Here is a 15,176-nt window from a genome sequence, read left to right on the forward strand (position 1 = left end):
GTTAGTGCTGAAGAGCAATCCATGACACATGTCTTGTTTTATGAATGTAGGTGATTACTGAACAATCTCTTCAGTCTTTCAACGTTCATTTCTGTAAATGTTAAGAAAAACCCCTCAGTTCCATTCGACCGACAGACCGATGCTGGTTGCTAGATTGTTTATTACCCACAGAGTGTGCTGTAAAATTCTGCTGACATTGCACATTTGACCAATCAAACTCAATGTTTACATGAAAGTGGCTGCAAACAGATGCACAACTATACAACCACACATCTTTGGAAAGCAGAAATACATGATCGCATGTATTTTCTGCATGTGATCATCCACTTGTTGCATTCTTGTTGCCAACAAGAATGCAAGTGGTTTCTTGATGATAACTAAACAACAAAACACTTGTCTTTCCAGCAGCCATTGCACAGTTCATACAGCGGTAAAACCAAGTGACCAAACATGCTGGAGCTCTGGTTGCTTGGTAACGGTACAGTACATGATTCCTCAGTCGTCACTTACTGACTATTAAGGTTTTTTGAAACGGCTCATCTTCTAGACATCAAAAAACTTTAACTCATTGCCAAAAAATGGCCAGGTGTTTTTAAAGTGTCTGATAGTCTTTTGCTCTTTGTTGATTCTTGCATTAATGCTTATTGTTGTGGGACGCTTCGGTTGAGATCAGTAAAAATGGCAATTAACCCTGATCTACCCAACATTAGAGCAGAGTTGTAGGAGAATCAAGTCACACTGAATGTAACCTGAGGGTTGGGAGAACTGACTGATGGATGTGGAATAGGTGATGGATTTTTGAGTGGCTGTGGGTGAACAGAAGAAACACAATAATAATGGAACCACAACGGAACATTTTTCAGAACACAAGGATCCAGAGTAACTAGAGAAAGCCACACTTTGGGATTTTTAACTAACAGACTGAAGAAACTCAGTCAGTACTACAGAGAAATCTCCAGTTCATCGTTTAAAATAAAATAATTGTTGCGTTTACGTTGAATCATGACCTTCCAACACAATGTGAACTACTTCCTCAGGCTGCATTGATGTTCTTTGTTACAGTTTAAAGGTTTCTATTACCAAAGGTCAATGAGTAATATTGTTGTATCTGAATGATCCTTGGGCCTAAACAAATGTCTTGTTGTTTAGACTGATTCTTTAGCAGATTATTTTAACACTAAAATCATTCTTTATCATTTGTTACCATGTTTTTGTAACATACATGTTTAGCATGTGAAATATAATTGATTTTCTAGTTTAAATCAGTTTTTTTATGCAAATGCTAAAGAGCAGGGATACATTACCCCCAAATCCTCATGGTTTGATTGTTCTCTGTTAATGATACTCACTTGGACATAATTTATATACTTGTGAACATTTGTGAGCAAAATTATGTTACTTGGCAGCTAAAATGTTAAGAAACCAGTGAAAGTGGAGGCCTGCCCCCCAGTGGTTGCATAACTGAACGACAAGTGCAGCTATTAAAGTAGATGCAGAGATGACGGCTCCTTCTTTTCAGATATTTATTCTGCTGTAACAACTTCAAATTGAGTTTAATTTCCCTTAATGAAGCAGCAGGATTTATTTAAGCGAGCTGAACATCAGTCCAACCTGTCCTTTAGACCTGTGAAGCCTGTGACATCTCTCCATCAGTGGGCTGGAAAAAGTGACACATTTCTGAGCAGCCAAGAAAAGCACTGGAGCAGAGTGACAGAGACTGCCTGACCCAGATAAGGAGCCTGAAAAAGAAGTGGAGATGGATCGAACTCAGGAACATGGTTGGGAAGAGATGCATGGTGAGAGAAAAACATAAACCCAGCTGGATTTCCTAAAGGTTTCTAACTCATTTCAGCAACACAACAAACAAAAACAAAACATTTCTCTACATTTATTGTATCCAAACACTAAATGAATACATTCACAGGTACAGATCATATAGTTCTAGGCGCATGACTGATATAAGGGGATAAAAACCATGTAAAGTGCATACAACAGTTTTTACTGCAACACCTTTTGTGAATAAAAGCACATCAGCCATATTGAATTTTCAAAGTCTATATATATTATAAGAATATATATTTCATGGCCCATTACAGATAACTTTTATATCCTGGGTTCAACTGAATACAAACCAGGTGTAAGCATTAAATGTTGGATGGTAAAGTCTTTATAGGTCTCCCTATATTAGACGTATTTCCTAAAACCTTCCACTCAAAACAGGCAAGGTATTCCTGTATTTCTTTCTAACAACCACAGAGATGACTCCCTTGACGTCCTTCAGCCTGTCAGAGTCGAAGTCCACCAGCAGCTTCCTGACCCCGGTTCTCATCGGGGTGAAGGCGATTTTCACCGACACCTTCTGGCCTGGAGAAATGACACCACTGAAAAAAGAAACAAAAAGAGAACAGGGTGAGCAAGGAGAGGGTTAATTCTGCTTCCGTTTTAATCTGTATTTATTCCGTACTCGACGTAGATGTGAGTGTCAGACAGCAGGCCAGCCCCCTCCAGGGTGAACACACCACCAGTCAGAGGGACTGGCAGCGGATTGGTGAAGGAGATAGAGGCCGTCAGCTGTTCCCAAACAAAAGCCTTCCCAAGAACCTTGGAGAAAACGCAGAAAGTCTTTACTTTTATTTTGTTTACACCAAAATGTTTGGATTATATATGCTTGTGTTTGGGCTTTTGTGTTGTTCCTTAGGTTGTTTGCTCACCTGAATGTGGAGCTCAGGTAAGCTCAGTGGGATGTCCGCCACAGCCATGATGGGCAAACTGTTCCCCTGAGCTTCAGCCAGTGCTTTCACCCTGATCAGGTGATGGTCAGAGACACACTTGGCGTAGTCGTCGTAGCGGAAACGCAGCACTTCTTTATGAGCTAAACGCACAGAGCATGAGAGAAGAAAACAATCAGACTCTGCAGTTAGATCACTGATTTTTACATCAGGGCTCTGCTGACCGTTCTGAGCCGACACAGTCACGTTGTTCATCTGCCTCTGGCACTCCCCCTGGTGGAGAGAGTTGTAAGTGACAGCCATAGCGTGCACCGTCAGATGAACGTTAGCATCATCTCCTCCTTCATTCTTCACCTATGAACAGAACAGACATCATTCATCACTTAGAGGAGGGTTATCAAACTTGTTTTCATTTTGTGCACGAATGTTCTTAAAGGGGCGGCTGTACTAGAATATATTGATAAAACCAATAAAAAAAAAAACAGAGCTGCCTCTGCATTTGATAAGTTCTTCTTAAAATTCATGTCAATCAGTCCCCCCAGAATTTCGCTTTTTTTTTTTTGCAATAAAAATCTAAGATTTTCTGGTACTAATTTATAAATATTTGCTAGAAATGTTGCAATACTTGCACTTATGTGTGATGTTTTTAAATGTGCTTTTTGTTAGTCGCATAATCTATTACAGACTATAACTTGACATGAAGTAAGTCTGAGGCAGAAGTGTAGAAATAAAAAAACAATACTGCCACTCACAGGTGGAAGTTAGCATCACTTCAACCCAATATTTTTGACAATTTTCGCAGAAAATTAGTCTTGCATTTTTTTTCTTGCAAAAAATGCTGAGATCTGTTGATTTTACATGAATTTCCATGAAAAACTGGAGGGGCTGGCTTATGTAATTTGGCAGTACACAGATAAAAACTGCTTGGATTTTATCAATAAAATAATATTGACCCACACAACTGTTATCTTAGAGGCCTTGTATTTGACACATGTGACTTAGAGAGCCAAACCAAAACATTGCAGAAGAAGAAAACAAACAGAATCCTGTCACTGTGTACCTCAACAATCACGTCAAAGTCTGTTCCAAACACGGGGTTAGGATGTTTGATGGACAGGCTGAGCTGTGCCGGCTCTACGCTCTCATTGGGCTGCAAGGTGGCCCTGCGCTTTGCCTTCTTATAAACCTCTCTCTCTTCCACAGAGCCTGCAAAACAAACAAAAAGTATCAGTAAAACTCAGAATCCCACGGTGAAAACAATTATATGCCACAGTGGGAAGAAGAAGCCTCAACAGTCTGATGCCTCGTTGTGAAACTAAATATGAGGTTCTGAGATAAACTGTAATAATTGTGTCAGTTTTAGATTCTAAAATTTTTTCTCTGCTCAGCCTCTGACCCTCAGGGTATTTGTAGAGCAGAGTGATGTCTTCTCTGAAGTCGCCATAAACGCTTTTGGTGCTGATGTTCCTTCCCACGTTTCTCTGGTCCGTGCTGATCTGTTGCCTCTGGCCGTCTGGTAGGACATTCCAGTAAACGATGTCAGCGTTCACCTCGGCAAAAACAAACGGAGCATCGTACTTCACTCCCAGATTTCCCTCCTTGATAGCCGCCACTGGACACGGGCCGCAGCAAAACTCCCCTAAAAATACGGTCATAATTAATTTAAGGTAGCTGTTGCACTGCAAAAACACAAGTCCTTACCAGGTATTTATGGTCTCAAAATTGATGAAAAATACTAATTATAAGTGAAATAATATGCCAGTTGAAACAAGACAGATTAGTTCACTTATAGCATTGGGAAAATGTCTTGTTACAAGTGAAATAATCTGCCAGTGGAACTAGTTTATTCATCAATATTAAATAATTATTGTTTTAAAAACAAGTTCCTTACTTGCCAGTTAGTATTATCTTATTTCAAGTGTACTAAGATATTTATTTGTACTAGAAAGTAGGCCAAAAATACTTGGTAAGATTTTGTGATTTTGCAGTTTGCAACAATGTGTGAATTGACAACTCAGTCCATTCAATTCAAACATTTCAAAATCACATGAGTTGAAGAAAGGATATCTGGAAAATAAGAAGAAGTCAGAAATGTACCATCGCTCAGTTCTTGAGGTGTGGGGTCCAAAACCTGCCAGCCATCATTTCCTTTAGGGAGATCGTCTCTCCTCATCCAGGACTCGACCCAACAGTGGAAGTTCCTAAAACCAAAAGAAAGAGAAAAAAATCTTGAACTATCAGATGAATAATTTCAACATTTGCTTGGAAGTCCACTCATGGAAAGATTGACAACAATCTTACATAATACTCTTGTGAAAGATATTTCTCTCTCTGGATGACTAGAAATTGTTTGGAAACCGACTTTGCACTGATGCCACATGCATGATTAGTGTGAGGGATTGCACCATGCAATGATGATGGAGGAAGTACTGCTGCAATGTCAGTGACTCTGTAGAATCAGCTGGTCTTCCTTGGGAGAAAACTTTTTACCACATGGAATAATAAACTTAACTTGACTGCATTATGTGTAGCAGTGCAATGATAAACTAGCCCTGACATCCTTCATTTTGGGAGATCGGTTGATGCTTACATCTTCACTGACCCTACCTAACTCATCAAAGGTCAGAAAATCAGCCACTTTCCCCTTTAGCTGTAAGACAGGGCTGACTATCGGGCTTTTTCAATACTTGCGTCAAAACTTTTTGATCAAAAATCAAGTTTTTATTTTAATTGTGTGTTTCCATCCATCCATCCATCCATCCATCCATCCATCCATCCATCCATCCATCCATCCATCCATCCATCCATCCATCCATCCACCCACAACACCCTTCTCCCCCATTAAGCAAATTTATTTTCAAAATGTCAAATTACAAATGGTGGATGAAACCATAGCTACTAATTTGGTTCTAAAAACTTCTGATGTCCATGAATAAAACAATAGGAATTATAAAGTGTTGGCTGCGTAGCATGAATGTTTGGATTTGATCTTACCATTTGCTGTCTGTCTTTTCCTCTCTGCTCTCAAAGTCCACCACAAAGTCCAAGGACAGATTCCCATCCACATCATGAGCTGAGCAGAAGTTGGTTATGAGTCGCGTTGGGATTCCCAGACAGCGAAGAACTATAAAGAAACATTGTTGTCACTCTTTCTTCCTGTTGTTTTTTCCTATGGATTTAGTCACTTTTCACTAAGGGATTTTGGAAAACTACATTACAAGTAACATGTAGAAAACTTAAATAGTAATGTATTTGTCGTAGATTGCTGTGGACCTGTTCAGTAGAACAGCTGTATTTACAGTGAAAGCTGTTACCTGTACATGCGACACCTGCAAACACCCAACACTGTCCGTATTTGACTGCTCTGATGCCAGATTTGCTCCACTGCCTGAGGATGGGCACGCTGCCCGTCCATCGATTTGGTGCGACTCCATCAAGGTACGGTGCCCTCCAGCGCCCAATCAGCACGCCCCTGTCACCATTGGCATTCACCTGCACAGGTGGAAAAGACTGCTTTAAGTCTGCAAAATAATTTTCTCTCATATTATAAGTGAACTAATATTCCAAAATGTCTTGTTTCAACTAGCATTTTATTTCACTTATAATTTGTATTTTTTAAAATCAATTTTAAGGAATTGTTGACTTATAACAACCTCCTATATATTACTGAAAAGTTACTTTTTAAGTCAGTTTTGTCTTATTTTACGTGTTCTAGATCAAAAATACTTGGTAATATTTAGTGTTTTTGCAGTGTGCAGTGCAGTATTAATCTTTATGAATCCATCATGTGTCTTTCAGAGAAGAAGAGTTCCTCACCATTGCGGTGACCATCCTGCTGACGTAGATCGGATCAGATCTGCTCTCAATGTCCATCTTGGAGTTGTGCAGAGCCTCCTTGGAATTATCCAGGACTTCAAAACAAATGTCCATCACAAAGTCCTCAAACTTGTCAAGAAACGTCATTAGGGAAGGAAAATGAGATGAAAACTATTAGCTTGATGCTCATAAAATAAGTGGATTTAACTTAAAGGTTTTTTTACAGTGCAGGAAGAATCGGCAATGCACCACCATGACCTCTCTATTGACCCTTTGCGCGTGACGTCACGCTATTTATGAACTCTTCCCGCTCCGCCATGACGGACATCAAAACAACCTCTGCGCTGCTGTAAAAAAAAACTCTGGTAGCCTAATGTCGCTTTTGTTGAGTTGATTTCACTTTAAAAATGGATGCAAATCTAACCAAACTTGTCATTTTATTGTAGAAGGTTTAATGAGAGACACCGCAGCAATGGACAGCAGCCGTCAATAATAATGACTGTCAGTGGATTTGCAGCGAACACTTTTTACAAGGTAAGAAGATTAGCGTTCATATACTTTATAAGTAAGTATTATTAGAAAGATATCAAATATGGAGAAGGTTCGCCTCTAACCCTTAGTAACAATGGAGAAAATGCTCTACCATCATGTAGCCTAGCATGTATGTAAATAAAAACTGGTTAGCATCTCGTCTTTTGCAGGTTTTTGAGGCTGCTCCGGTGTAAAAGGAAACCCTATTTATGTCATAGTGATATAAATCATGCAATGTGAATCCAGGCAAAGTCGGTAATTTGATCATCAGGAGGGAGGACGTATGGGTCGGTTTCTAAGCTAGCTCTTTCAAACTTTAGTAAATACCGCCATCTATGAGCCCCAACCAGGTGTGTTACGTTCACAGACAAATTAACTCGACTCCAACGAGCAGAAGCCATGAAGAAACGGACAAAAACAACTTGGGAAAACAATTTGCTCCCGTCCTTCTTGCGTCATGGCGCCTCGAATGATTAAGTGATCTAGTTGCAAAGGGTCAGTTGAAGATGTTGTTCTGGTTCAATGTAAATGAGGCCAAAGACATTTTATGTTTTTGTTTTTTTTTTTCTTAAAGGAGACGTATTATACAAAATTCCAATTTTTCATGTTCTATTACTTCCTTTTGGGTTTCTACTGATTCTAAAAACGGTTCAAGCACTTAAAAAAAACACCCAGGTGGTTTCTGGCAATAAGGTAGTGTTTATTGGTGTCTATAAAATGAGCCTCCAGATTGTAATGTCACAGATCAGCAGGCACTTCCACTCACCTAGCAACCCCAGTGAAGGCCAGCCTAGTCTGTTTACCACGGTATGCTGTACAATGGCTGCTGGAAAAGACAAATGTTTTGTTGTCGACTTATCATCCAGAAACCACTTGCTGGTGTTTAAATAAATGCCTACCAAACAGATATATCTTTTAGAACATCTTGGCTTTACTATTTTTCAGATTATGCAAACAAAGGACATGTCCTGTCCGTTTGTCATCCTGTTTGTCTGGTCACATTGTAACACGTCTTGTCCAGAAGTCTCTTCTGTCCAACAAACACGTTTTGTGATCCAGCCGAAACCCCAGAGTCGCCGCTCACACACTGCTGTGAAAAGTCTCACATGCCAAACTCTGTCCTGACAGACGGACACAAGCACTTCTTCAACCCATCCACACAGTAAATATCTGTGGCTGTGTGGGCGTGGTACCTGTCCGTAACTCCAGGGAATGCTTTTGATGTAATCCCAGGTGTCCATGAATATGACTCCGTCTTCGTTCATGATGTATTCCTGAAGCAGTCTCTCATCAGGCAGGTACACAACGTCATCTGATACACAGACATGCATAATTAGCCACAACGTTTTCTGTTCTTAATAATACAGCACAAAGAAGAGTTTAAACATCTAATGTTTGCAGAAACAGCAAATCAGAAAACGTATACTTTTTCACAAAGTATACTTTGTTATATAAAAACACAAAATCTTACACAGTATTATTTCTTTGTATAGTTTCTTGTGCGAATATCTTAGTTTTGTCTTTCTTCAAGTGTACTAACTTAAAAATTAATTTTCAGCAAAATATATGAGCTTGTTTTAAGTCAATGAGTCCTTAAAATATTTTACTTGTAACCACTGTAGTACGTTTCATCAATATTAAGGAGTTATTGACTTAAAACAAGCTCATATCTCTTGGTGAAAAGTTATTTGTAAGTTAGTTTTGTCTTGCTTTAAGTGTACCAAGATATTTGCAGTAGAAACTAGACAAAAATACTTGGTAATATTTTTGTGTCGATTGTGCCACAGTCACTCTCAGAGTGCTTAAACACGTCTGCTCCTCTCACTCTTTGCCGTTTCCTTCTGTTATTTTTCCGTCTGTTTCCTGTCATCATTTTTGGATTTCTGTGTTTGATCTGCTCTGGCTCCCTGTGTTCTATGTAATTTTTGTTCATTTGTTCATTAAATACCACAAAAAAGACTCTGCTCCTCCGCCAGCTGCATTTGTGCCCACCAGCAAACTACATAACATGACAGAATTATTAATTATGAACATGTGTGACGAACAAAAATATAGTTTTTTAAATTAGTTCTGTAGGAAGCATCCTCTACCTTTGCACCAAGGGTTAAACAGCACATGGAAGCTGACTTCGTCCACTGTCTCCACGATGCGTCCATCCGGTGACATCAGCAGCACGACCAGACGGTACTGTCCAATGACGGCGTCTGCTGGGCTCTGCAGCGTCAGCAATATTTCCCCCTGAGCCTCCTGCTGGCTGAACCACCAGCTGTCTCCGACCCCCCGCTGCTTTTGAACCTTAACCACCACTTCGTCTCTTTTACCTGTATAAACACAAAGTTTTTAGTCAGTGCATGTTGATTTTTTTTTATTATCGAGGAACAAGATGCAACAGTTTCTCACCTTTAAAGAAAATATGAGGCCTCGGCAATCTGTGAAAAATTTGTGGGTTTTTTTGTTTGACAGCCAATGAATCCCACAAACATTGTGTGCAGAAAAAAGAAATTTGGACACATTGATGTCTGTTGGATCAAGATGACCATTTTCTCACTCCTACCAAACAACTGATCAGCCCTCTGTCAGCCGGTCTGCCGTGATGATCAAACTGAGCCTGTGAGCACAGATAAAAATGACTCCATCTTTGTTGCCAGTCTTTGAGGTGGTCTGAATAAATAACGGCGCTGGGTTTCCAATCTTGCTCCACAGGAAATAAAATGCAGCTCAGGCAAGACAAGAGACAGACAAGGCATCTGGGAAACCTCCCATGTTTATCTTTTTACTGACACTGGAATTTAAGGGTGAGTATCCTCGCTGTTTCTCAGCCTGAAAACATCCAACAGCTTCCATATGAAACAGAAACAGCTTCTGTTTTTGTCTTTCTATGACTTCAAATCTCCAGTTTTCCTCTAAGATTCAGCTCCACTGTCTTACAGCATGACAAACCCAAACTGACAAACGTTTCATCTACATCTAAAACACACTGTTAAAACACAAAATCTTGCCAAGTAATTTCTAATGCAAATGTCTTAGTACAGTTACAAATAAGAGAAAACTATGGTAGAAATAACTTTTCAGCAACAGATAGGGTATATATATAAAATGAGAAAATCTGCCAGTAATCTAAGTGACTGAATTCAGAATTACTGTTCAAAATTCTTGATCAGTATGCAAGAATTTTCTATGTACAATGAGCTCCTATATCTTGCTGAAAAGTTGCTTGTACTTTAGTTTTCACTAGAAACTAGAGACAGATACTTGGTAAGATTTTGTGTTTTTGCAGTGTAGTGACTGAAGATCTCTCTTGATTGGTCAGCTCACCCAGGTGCAGGACGAGCTCCAGCTGGTGTTTGGGGGGCAGAGAGTCGGAGCACTGCACGGTTATGGAGAAGGGCTGCCCTCTGCGGACAATCAAGCGCTCCCGATCGATCTCCCTGGTGCGGTGAGCCAAGTTGTTTTCATGACTTCTCAGGTCCACGTCGACAATGAAATCTGACCAGAACCAGCAGAGATGAGTTAGATGCATTTTTTCTTTGACAAAATAAAAACTGCAAAAACACAACTTTTTACCAAGGATCTTTAAGTAGTGTAAATATATTAGTACACCGGAAATAAAACAAAATTAACTGAAAAGTTACTTTTCAGCAAAAAGTAGGAGCTTGTTTAAAGTAAATAATGGATTAATATTCACGATAATGTACTTTTTCCACTGGCAGATTATTTCACTTTTAAATTTTTTCTATGTTATAAGTGAATAATCTCCCAGTAGAACAAATAGTTTTTCATCAATATTGAGGAATTATTTACTTAAAACAAGCTCGTAATTCTTGATGAAAAAGTTACTTATATATTAGTTTTGTCCTATTTCAAGCATTCTAAGATATTTGAACTACAAACTAGACAAAATGCTTGGTAAGATTTAGTGTTTTTGCAGTGAAGAATCACTTGTTAACACCTGATGAAAGTCGGATGACTATAAGTTTGGTCTAGAGTCGGAATGACTAGATTCTAATGGATCAGTTGTTTGATTTTGTGGGATAGAAATGATTGTAGCTTTTCAACCAATCTGATTATACTTCCTGTTCTTTTCTTCCACCCAAAGCTGTTTTCTACCCAAAAGCCTAGAAAGCAGAGCAGAGGAGACTCGCTGTGCTCTATCAACTCTTATTCTATCAGTACTTGAGTTCTCAAACACTTTGGTCAGCTGCTGTTTTTAAACCTGCATTATACGTAGGCTTGGCACGAATGCATTTTTGAACCAGTGATGCTGAACACTGAGCTTGTTCTTGCTGTTGTTTATGTGTTAATCTACGGAAATCTGCAGAAGTAGTGTTGGGATTTTTTTGGGGGTGTTTAAATGTTCTTTTCTGAGTGTACCTATTGCACCCAAATTCTTCCCATTTGAAATAAATCAAATCTAAAAGAAACAGTAGAAAGTTACAGCCAGGGTAGCTCTGAGGGACACGTGGTGACCTTCAGGTCAACTTACTCAGTCAGATCTTTGCTCTCTGAATAAAAAGCTGTTTTTGCCTTTATTGCAGGAATGGGTTTGGTCACAACGACATATTGACTCATAAATTAGACCATTTTTTTGCACACACAATACAATCTCCCCCTGAATTATCCTAATGCACAGTAAAAGAAGCAGTAATAATGGCAAAGTGGTCACTTACTGCTGGGGTCGGACATCGCGTGTATTCTCCTCTGTTCCTCTCTTTCTCCTCCTGGGTCCAGCTGGGTTCAGTATTTGTACAGCAGAGGGTCGACCCTCCCTCCTTCCTCCTCCCTCCTGCCTGACACACATGCACTCATTGACTCACCCTCACTTCCCTCTTTGACCTCTTTGACCTCTGACATCACTTCTCAAAAGGCTGAGCTCCTCTGTGGGTGTGTGCAGCGGTTTCTCACTTTCACTTCCCCTGACACACACACGGCTCTTTGATGTGTTGCAATAGTATGTTTAACCTTTGAGGCACCTTGGTGACCCAAAATGGAACATAATCTTTTGGTTATTTAATTTTATTTTGTTTATTTAACCTTTATTTTGCCAGGATAAAAACCTTTTTTTTCCAAGGGAGTCCTTGCCAAGTGGCAGCAACAAATACAACATCTCTGTCAGATTAAAAGTTAATTTTATGAAACTTGGCAAGTATTTATTTCACTTTTCATTTTTTGTCCATTTGAAAAGAATTAATAAAGTGAAAATGGAAAAAGAAAAACATTTAATTCACTTTATTAAGTGTACATTTTTGGTTCCTCAGGAAAAGAGTGTCAGTAATTGCTCCAAAATAATAACGCATAATGTTATTAAATTTTGAGCCAACATTGTTGTTGCTGTTGTTTTGGTCTTTTGGTGAAAATCTTGCATATTTTGGGTCAGTTTCTTTTAAAAAGTTAAGATTTTTGTGGCAAAACATGCATTAAAAATAAGAACGTTTTAAAAAATTAGAAAAACGTTATGGCTATTGAACAGCCATAAAGGTGAAGGGAATTTTTCTTATAGTTTTATAAGATGTACCATTTTGGGACCTAAAAATAGGTTTTGTTAATTTAGAGGTGGCTGAAGGGTTAAAAGCAAATGCAGCCTGTCCTCTGTTACGGTAAGCAGAGGCTCTACATTCAGTAACATTTGGTTTTCATTGTCTATGAGCTCTGGCTCTGTGCAGCTATTCATTAGGACAGGATAGCATTTTACTGAAATATGAATTTCCCTGTCTGAAATTTGTTTCCAGAGGCAGAAAGTAATAGAAACTATACACTGTGGTTTGATTTTTACAATCAGTTTTTCAGGATAATATCAGGTGACTGCAAACAAAAAATAAAAATAATGGAAGGATAAATGCTGATGCTTCCAGACATACTATAGTTTCCTTTTTCTGTTTGGGTTTGTACCTTTTGTGCCACAGGAAGGCTGTTTTTAGCATTTTGCTGCAGAAAACTGCTGATTAACACATCTTCTCAAGGTTGCAACACTATTGAATGTGGTACAGTTCCTGTTCTAAAACAAACGGCAGTCTGGCAAACACAGAAGCTAAATGTGTCCTTAACCATTTTGGAACTTCAGTAAAGAATAAAAGATCTAGAGCTGCAGCACAGAAAGAATGAACTTTACAAAGAAAAATCAAACTGTGTGAAAAAATGTCATCAAAACAGATTGTTTTTCACCATTTGAAATTTTCAAAAATGCTCCGACTGTTTGAATGAAAGGTGAGCAACTTTCCCTGCAGGTGAGTTAAACAAGTATTAAATTGCATGCCGGAGCTCCACAGATGTTGCTTTGGTTGCTGCAATGTCATCCCCCTTGTTTCATATATGATAAAGTAGTAAAGACCCTCCCTAAGACCAGTGAGATAAACTCCTCCAAGGAATGTTGAAACAAATGTAGGAAACTAATTTAAGTTGGAAAACCCATTCCTGTTTCTACATTCTAAGAAATCAAGTTCCAAGTCTTTCATGGACCTTATGACTTATCCAACCCATTTGCCAGCTGCTTTAGTTCATAAACTCTGCCTTAAAACAATAAAATGCATCGTTCACCCTTTGTTCTTTGCCAATACACACGCGATGTACATACACTGGAAACATGTTAAGAACAGTTAGAGGGAGGTGCGTAATGTTGGTGGGAGTGACGAGGAGTTGACCGGCCCAGTTTCCTTAGACTGAAAGTTGCTCCTGTGTTGCATATGAATAGATGTTGCATTTCTTTACTACAATATAATCACATATTTAAAGAGTTGGGCATCTTTTTCAAAGTTATTAGAGTTCAATAACACTTCCTACAGTTTGCATCTTGTTTGTTCTACCCTGAAAACCACATTAGCACCTTCCAACATAGCAGAATGCTTTAAACGTTTCTGCATGTGGTCCAGATCTCCTACGGTGGTTTGTAAAAGTGAATATCTGTAACGTTGCATTCCCAAGGTTAAATAGGACTTATTATGCAAAATTCACATTTTTAAAAAATTTTTTATTCTGTTTGAGTCTGTACTGCTTCTAGAAACAGAAAAGGCGCTTAAAAAACACCAGGCCACTATAAGTTTAAACTTTTTGGTGTCTGGAAAATTAGCGGTTTCAAAAACCTCCAGAATCATAAATCAGCATGTGCTGCCTGTTACCTAGCAACCCCAGCGAAGCTCCAGCACCTTTGGTTCAGCTGTATGCGCTGCGTAACGGCTGCTGGAAAAAACAAGCGGTTTGTTGTCAACTTAGCTTCCAGACACCACTTGCTGCATTCTTGTCGGCTGTCCACAAGGCTCCACTTCTGCTTTTCACAGAAGTATAACTGTTTAATTTGCTGTCATTTTAACATGTGAGTGTAAACATTGAGTTGGGGTCTGTGGCCAGCAGCAGCGTATTTAGATTTAAAACGGCTCATTCTGAAAGGAGACTTTTAAATATTTCCATAGCCAGCTGGAAGAGGCAGATGATCTAAGTGCATCACAAGTCGTACTTAATTCTGAACATTATTTTCTCAACCTAGAAAACGATGTAGAAAAAGGAAGATTTGAAGAGTGTTTGAACAGCAGACATTTTGCAGAGTAAATGTGTGTGTGTGTGTGTGTGTGTGTGTGTGTGTGTGTGTGTGTGTGTGTGTGTGTGTGGGAGGAGTGAATGTATTTGGTTCTGGGTGAATGTGAAGCAAAGCTGTGGAATTTGGTGGTGGTCATGTTCAGGAAAAGCTGTTCTTTAGCTGACCCCAGCTTCCTGATCACACTGTGCTGTAGCAGAGGGGGTTTCAATTCTTTCTTGATAAAAACGTTGGCTGCATTCCCAGAACATTTACAGAGCATTTAACATTCCAACAGAAAATGACGGCAATTAGAAACTATTTTTAAAGAATAAAAAGACCTAAAATACAATAAATAAACAGAGCTCCACTGCAGTAGTGATCATACAGTTGGGGTAACCTTTATTTCTAAAAAGAGAGAAAAGGAAAGATGTTCACGGAGGGTTGTGATACTTCCACTGGAAGACTTATGGCAGGGGTCTCAAACTCAATTTACCCGGGGGCCGCTGGAGGTAGAGTCTGGGTGAGGCTGGGCCGCATTCACACACACGGTCTCCTCAGCCGAACCTTTCTGATTGCCTATTACCATATTTGGCTGT

General features: G+C 39.2%; 1 protein-coding gene across 1 annotated transcript; it reads right to left on the reverse strand.

Annotated features, from left to right (window-relative positions):
* Positions 1 to 1,872: 1,872 nt before the first annotated feature.
* On the reverse strand, positions 1,873 to 11,836 carry LOC102230089 (protein-glutamine gamma-glutamyltransferase 2-like). Its single transcript, XM_014471988.2, has 14 exons — positions 11,744 to 11,836; positions 10,392 to 10,562; positions 9,167 to 9,397; positions 8,270 to 8,388; positions 6,546 to 6,674; positions 6,044 to 6,221; positions 5,724 to 5,853; positions 4,827 to 4,930; positions 4,126 to 4,368; positions 3,790 to 3,935; positions 2,954 to 3,083; positions 2,712 to 2,872; positions 2,465 to 2,601; positions 1,873 to 2,381 (listed from the first exon to the last, which is right to left on the reverse strand). Exons 1-14 carry the CDS (start codon positions 11,757 to 11,759, stop codon positions 2,198 to 2,200), a joined length of 2,079 nt encoding a protein of 692 aa, XP_014327474.1. The 5' UTR covers positions 11,760 to 11,836; the 3' UTR covers positions 1,873 to 2,197.
* Between the last annotated feature and the right edge of the window lie 3,340 nt (positions 11,837 to 15,176).

The sequence above is a fragment of the Xiphophorus maculatus genome, chromosome 2 (assembly GCF_002775205.1).
Source record: "Xiphophorus maculatus strain JP 163 A chromosome 2, X_maculatus-5.0-male, whole genome shotgun sequence".
Classification (NCBI taxonomy): Eukaryota; Metazoa; Chordata; class Actinopteri; order Cyprinodontiformes; family Poeciliidae; genus Xiphophorus; species Xiphophorus maculatus.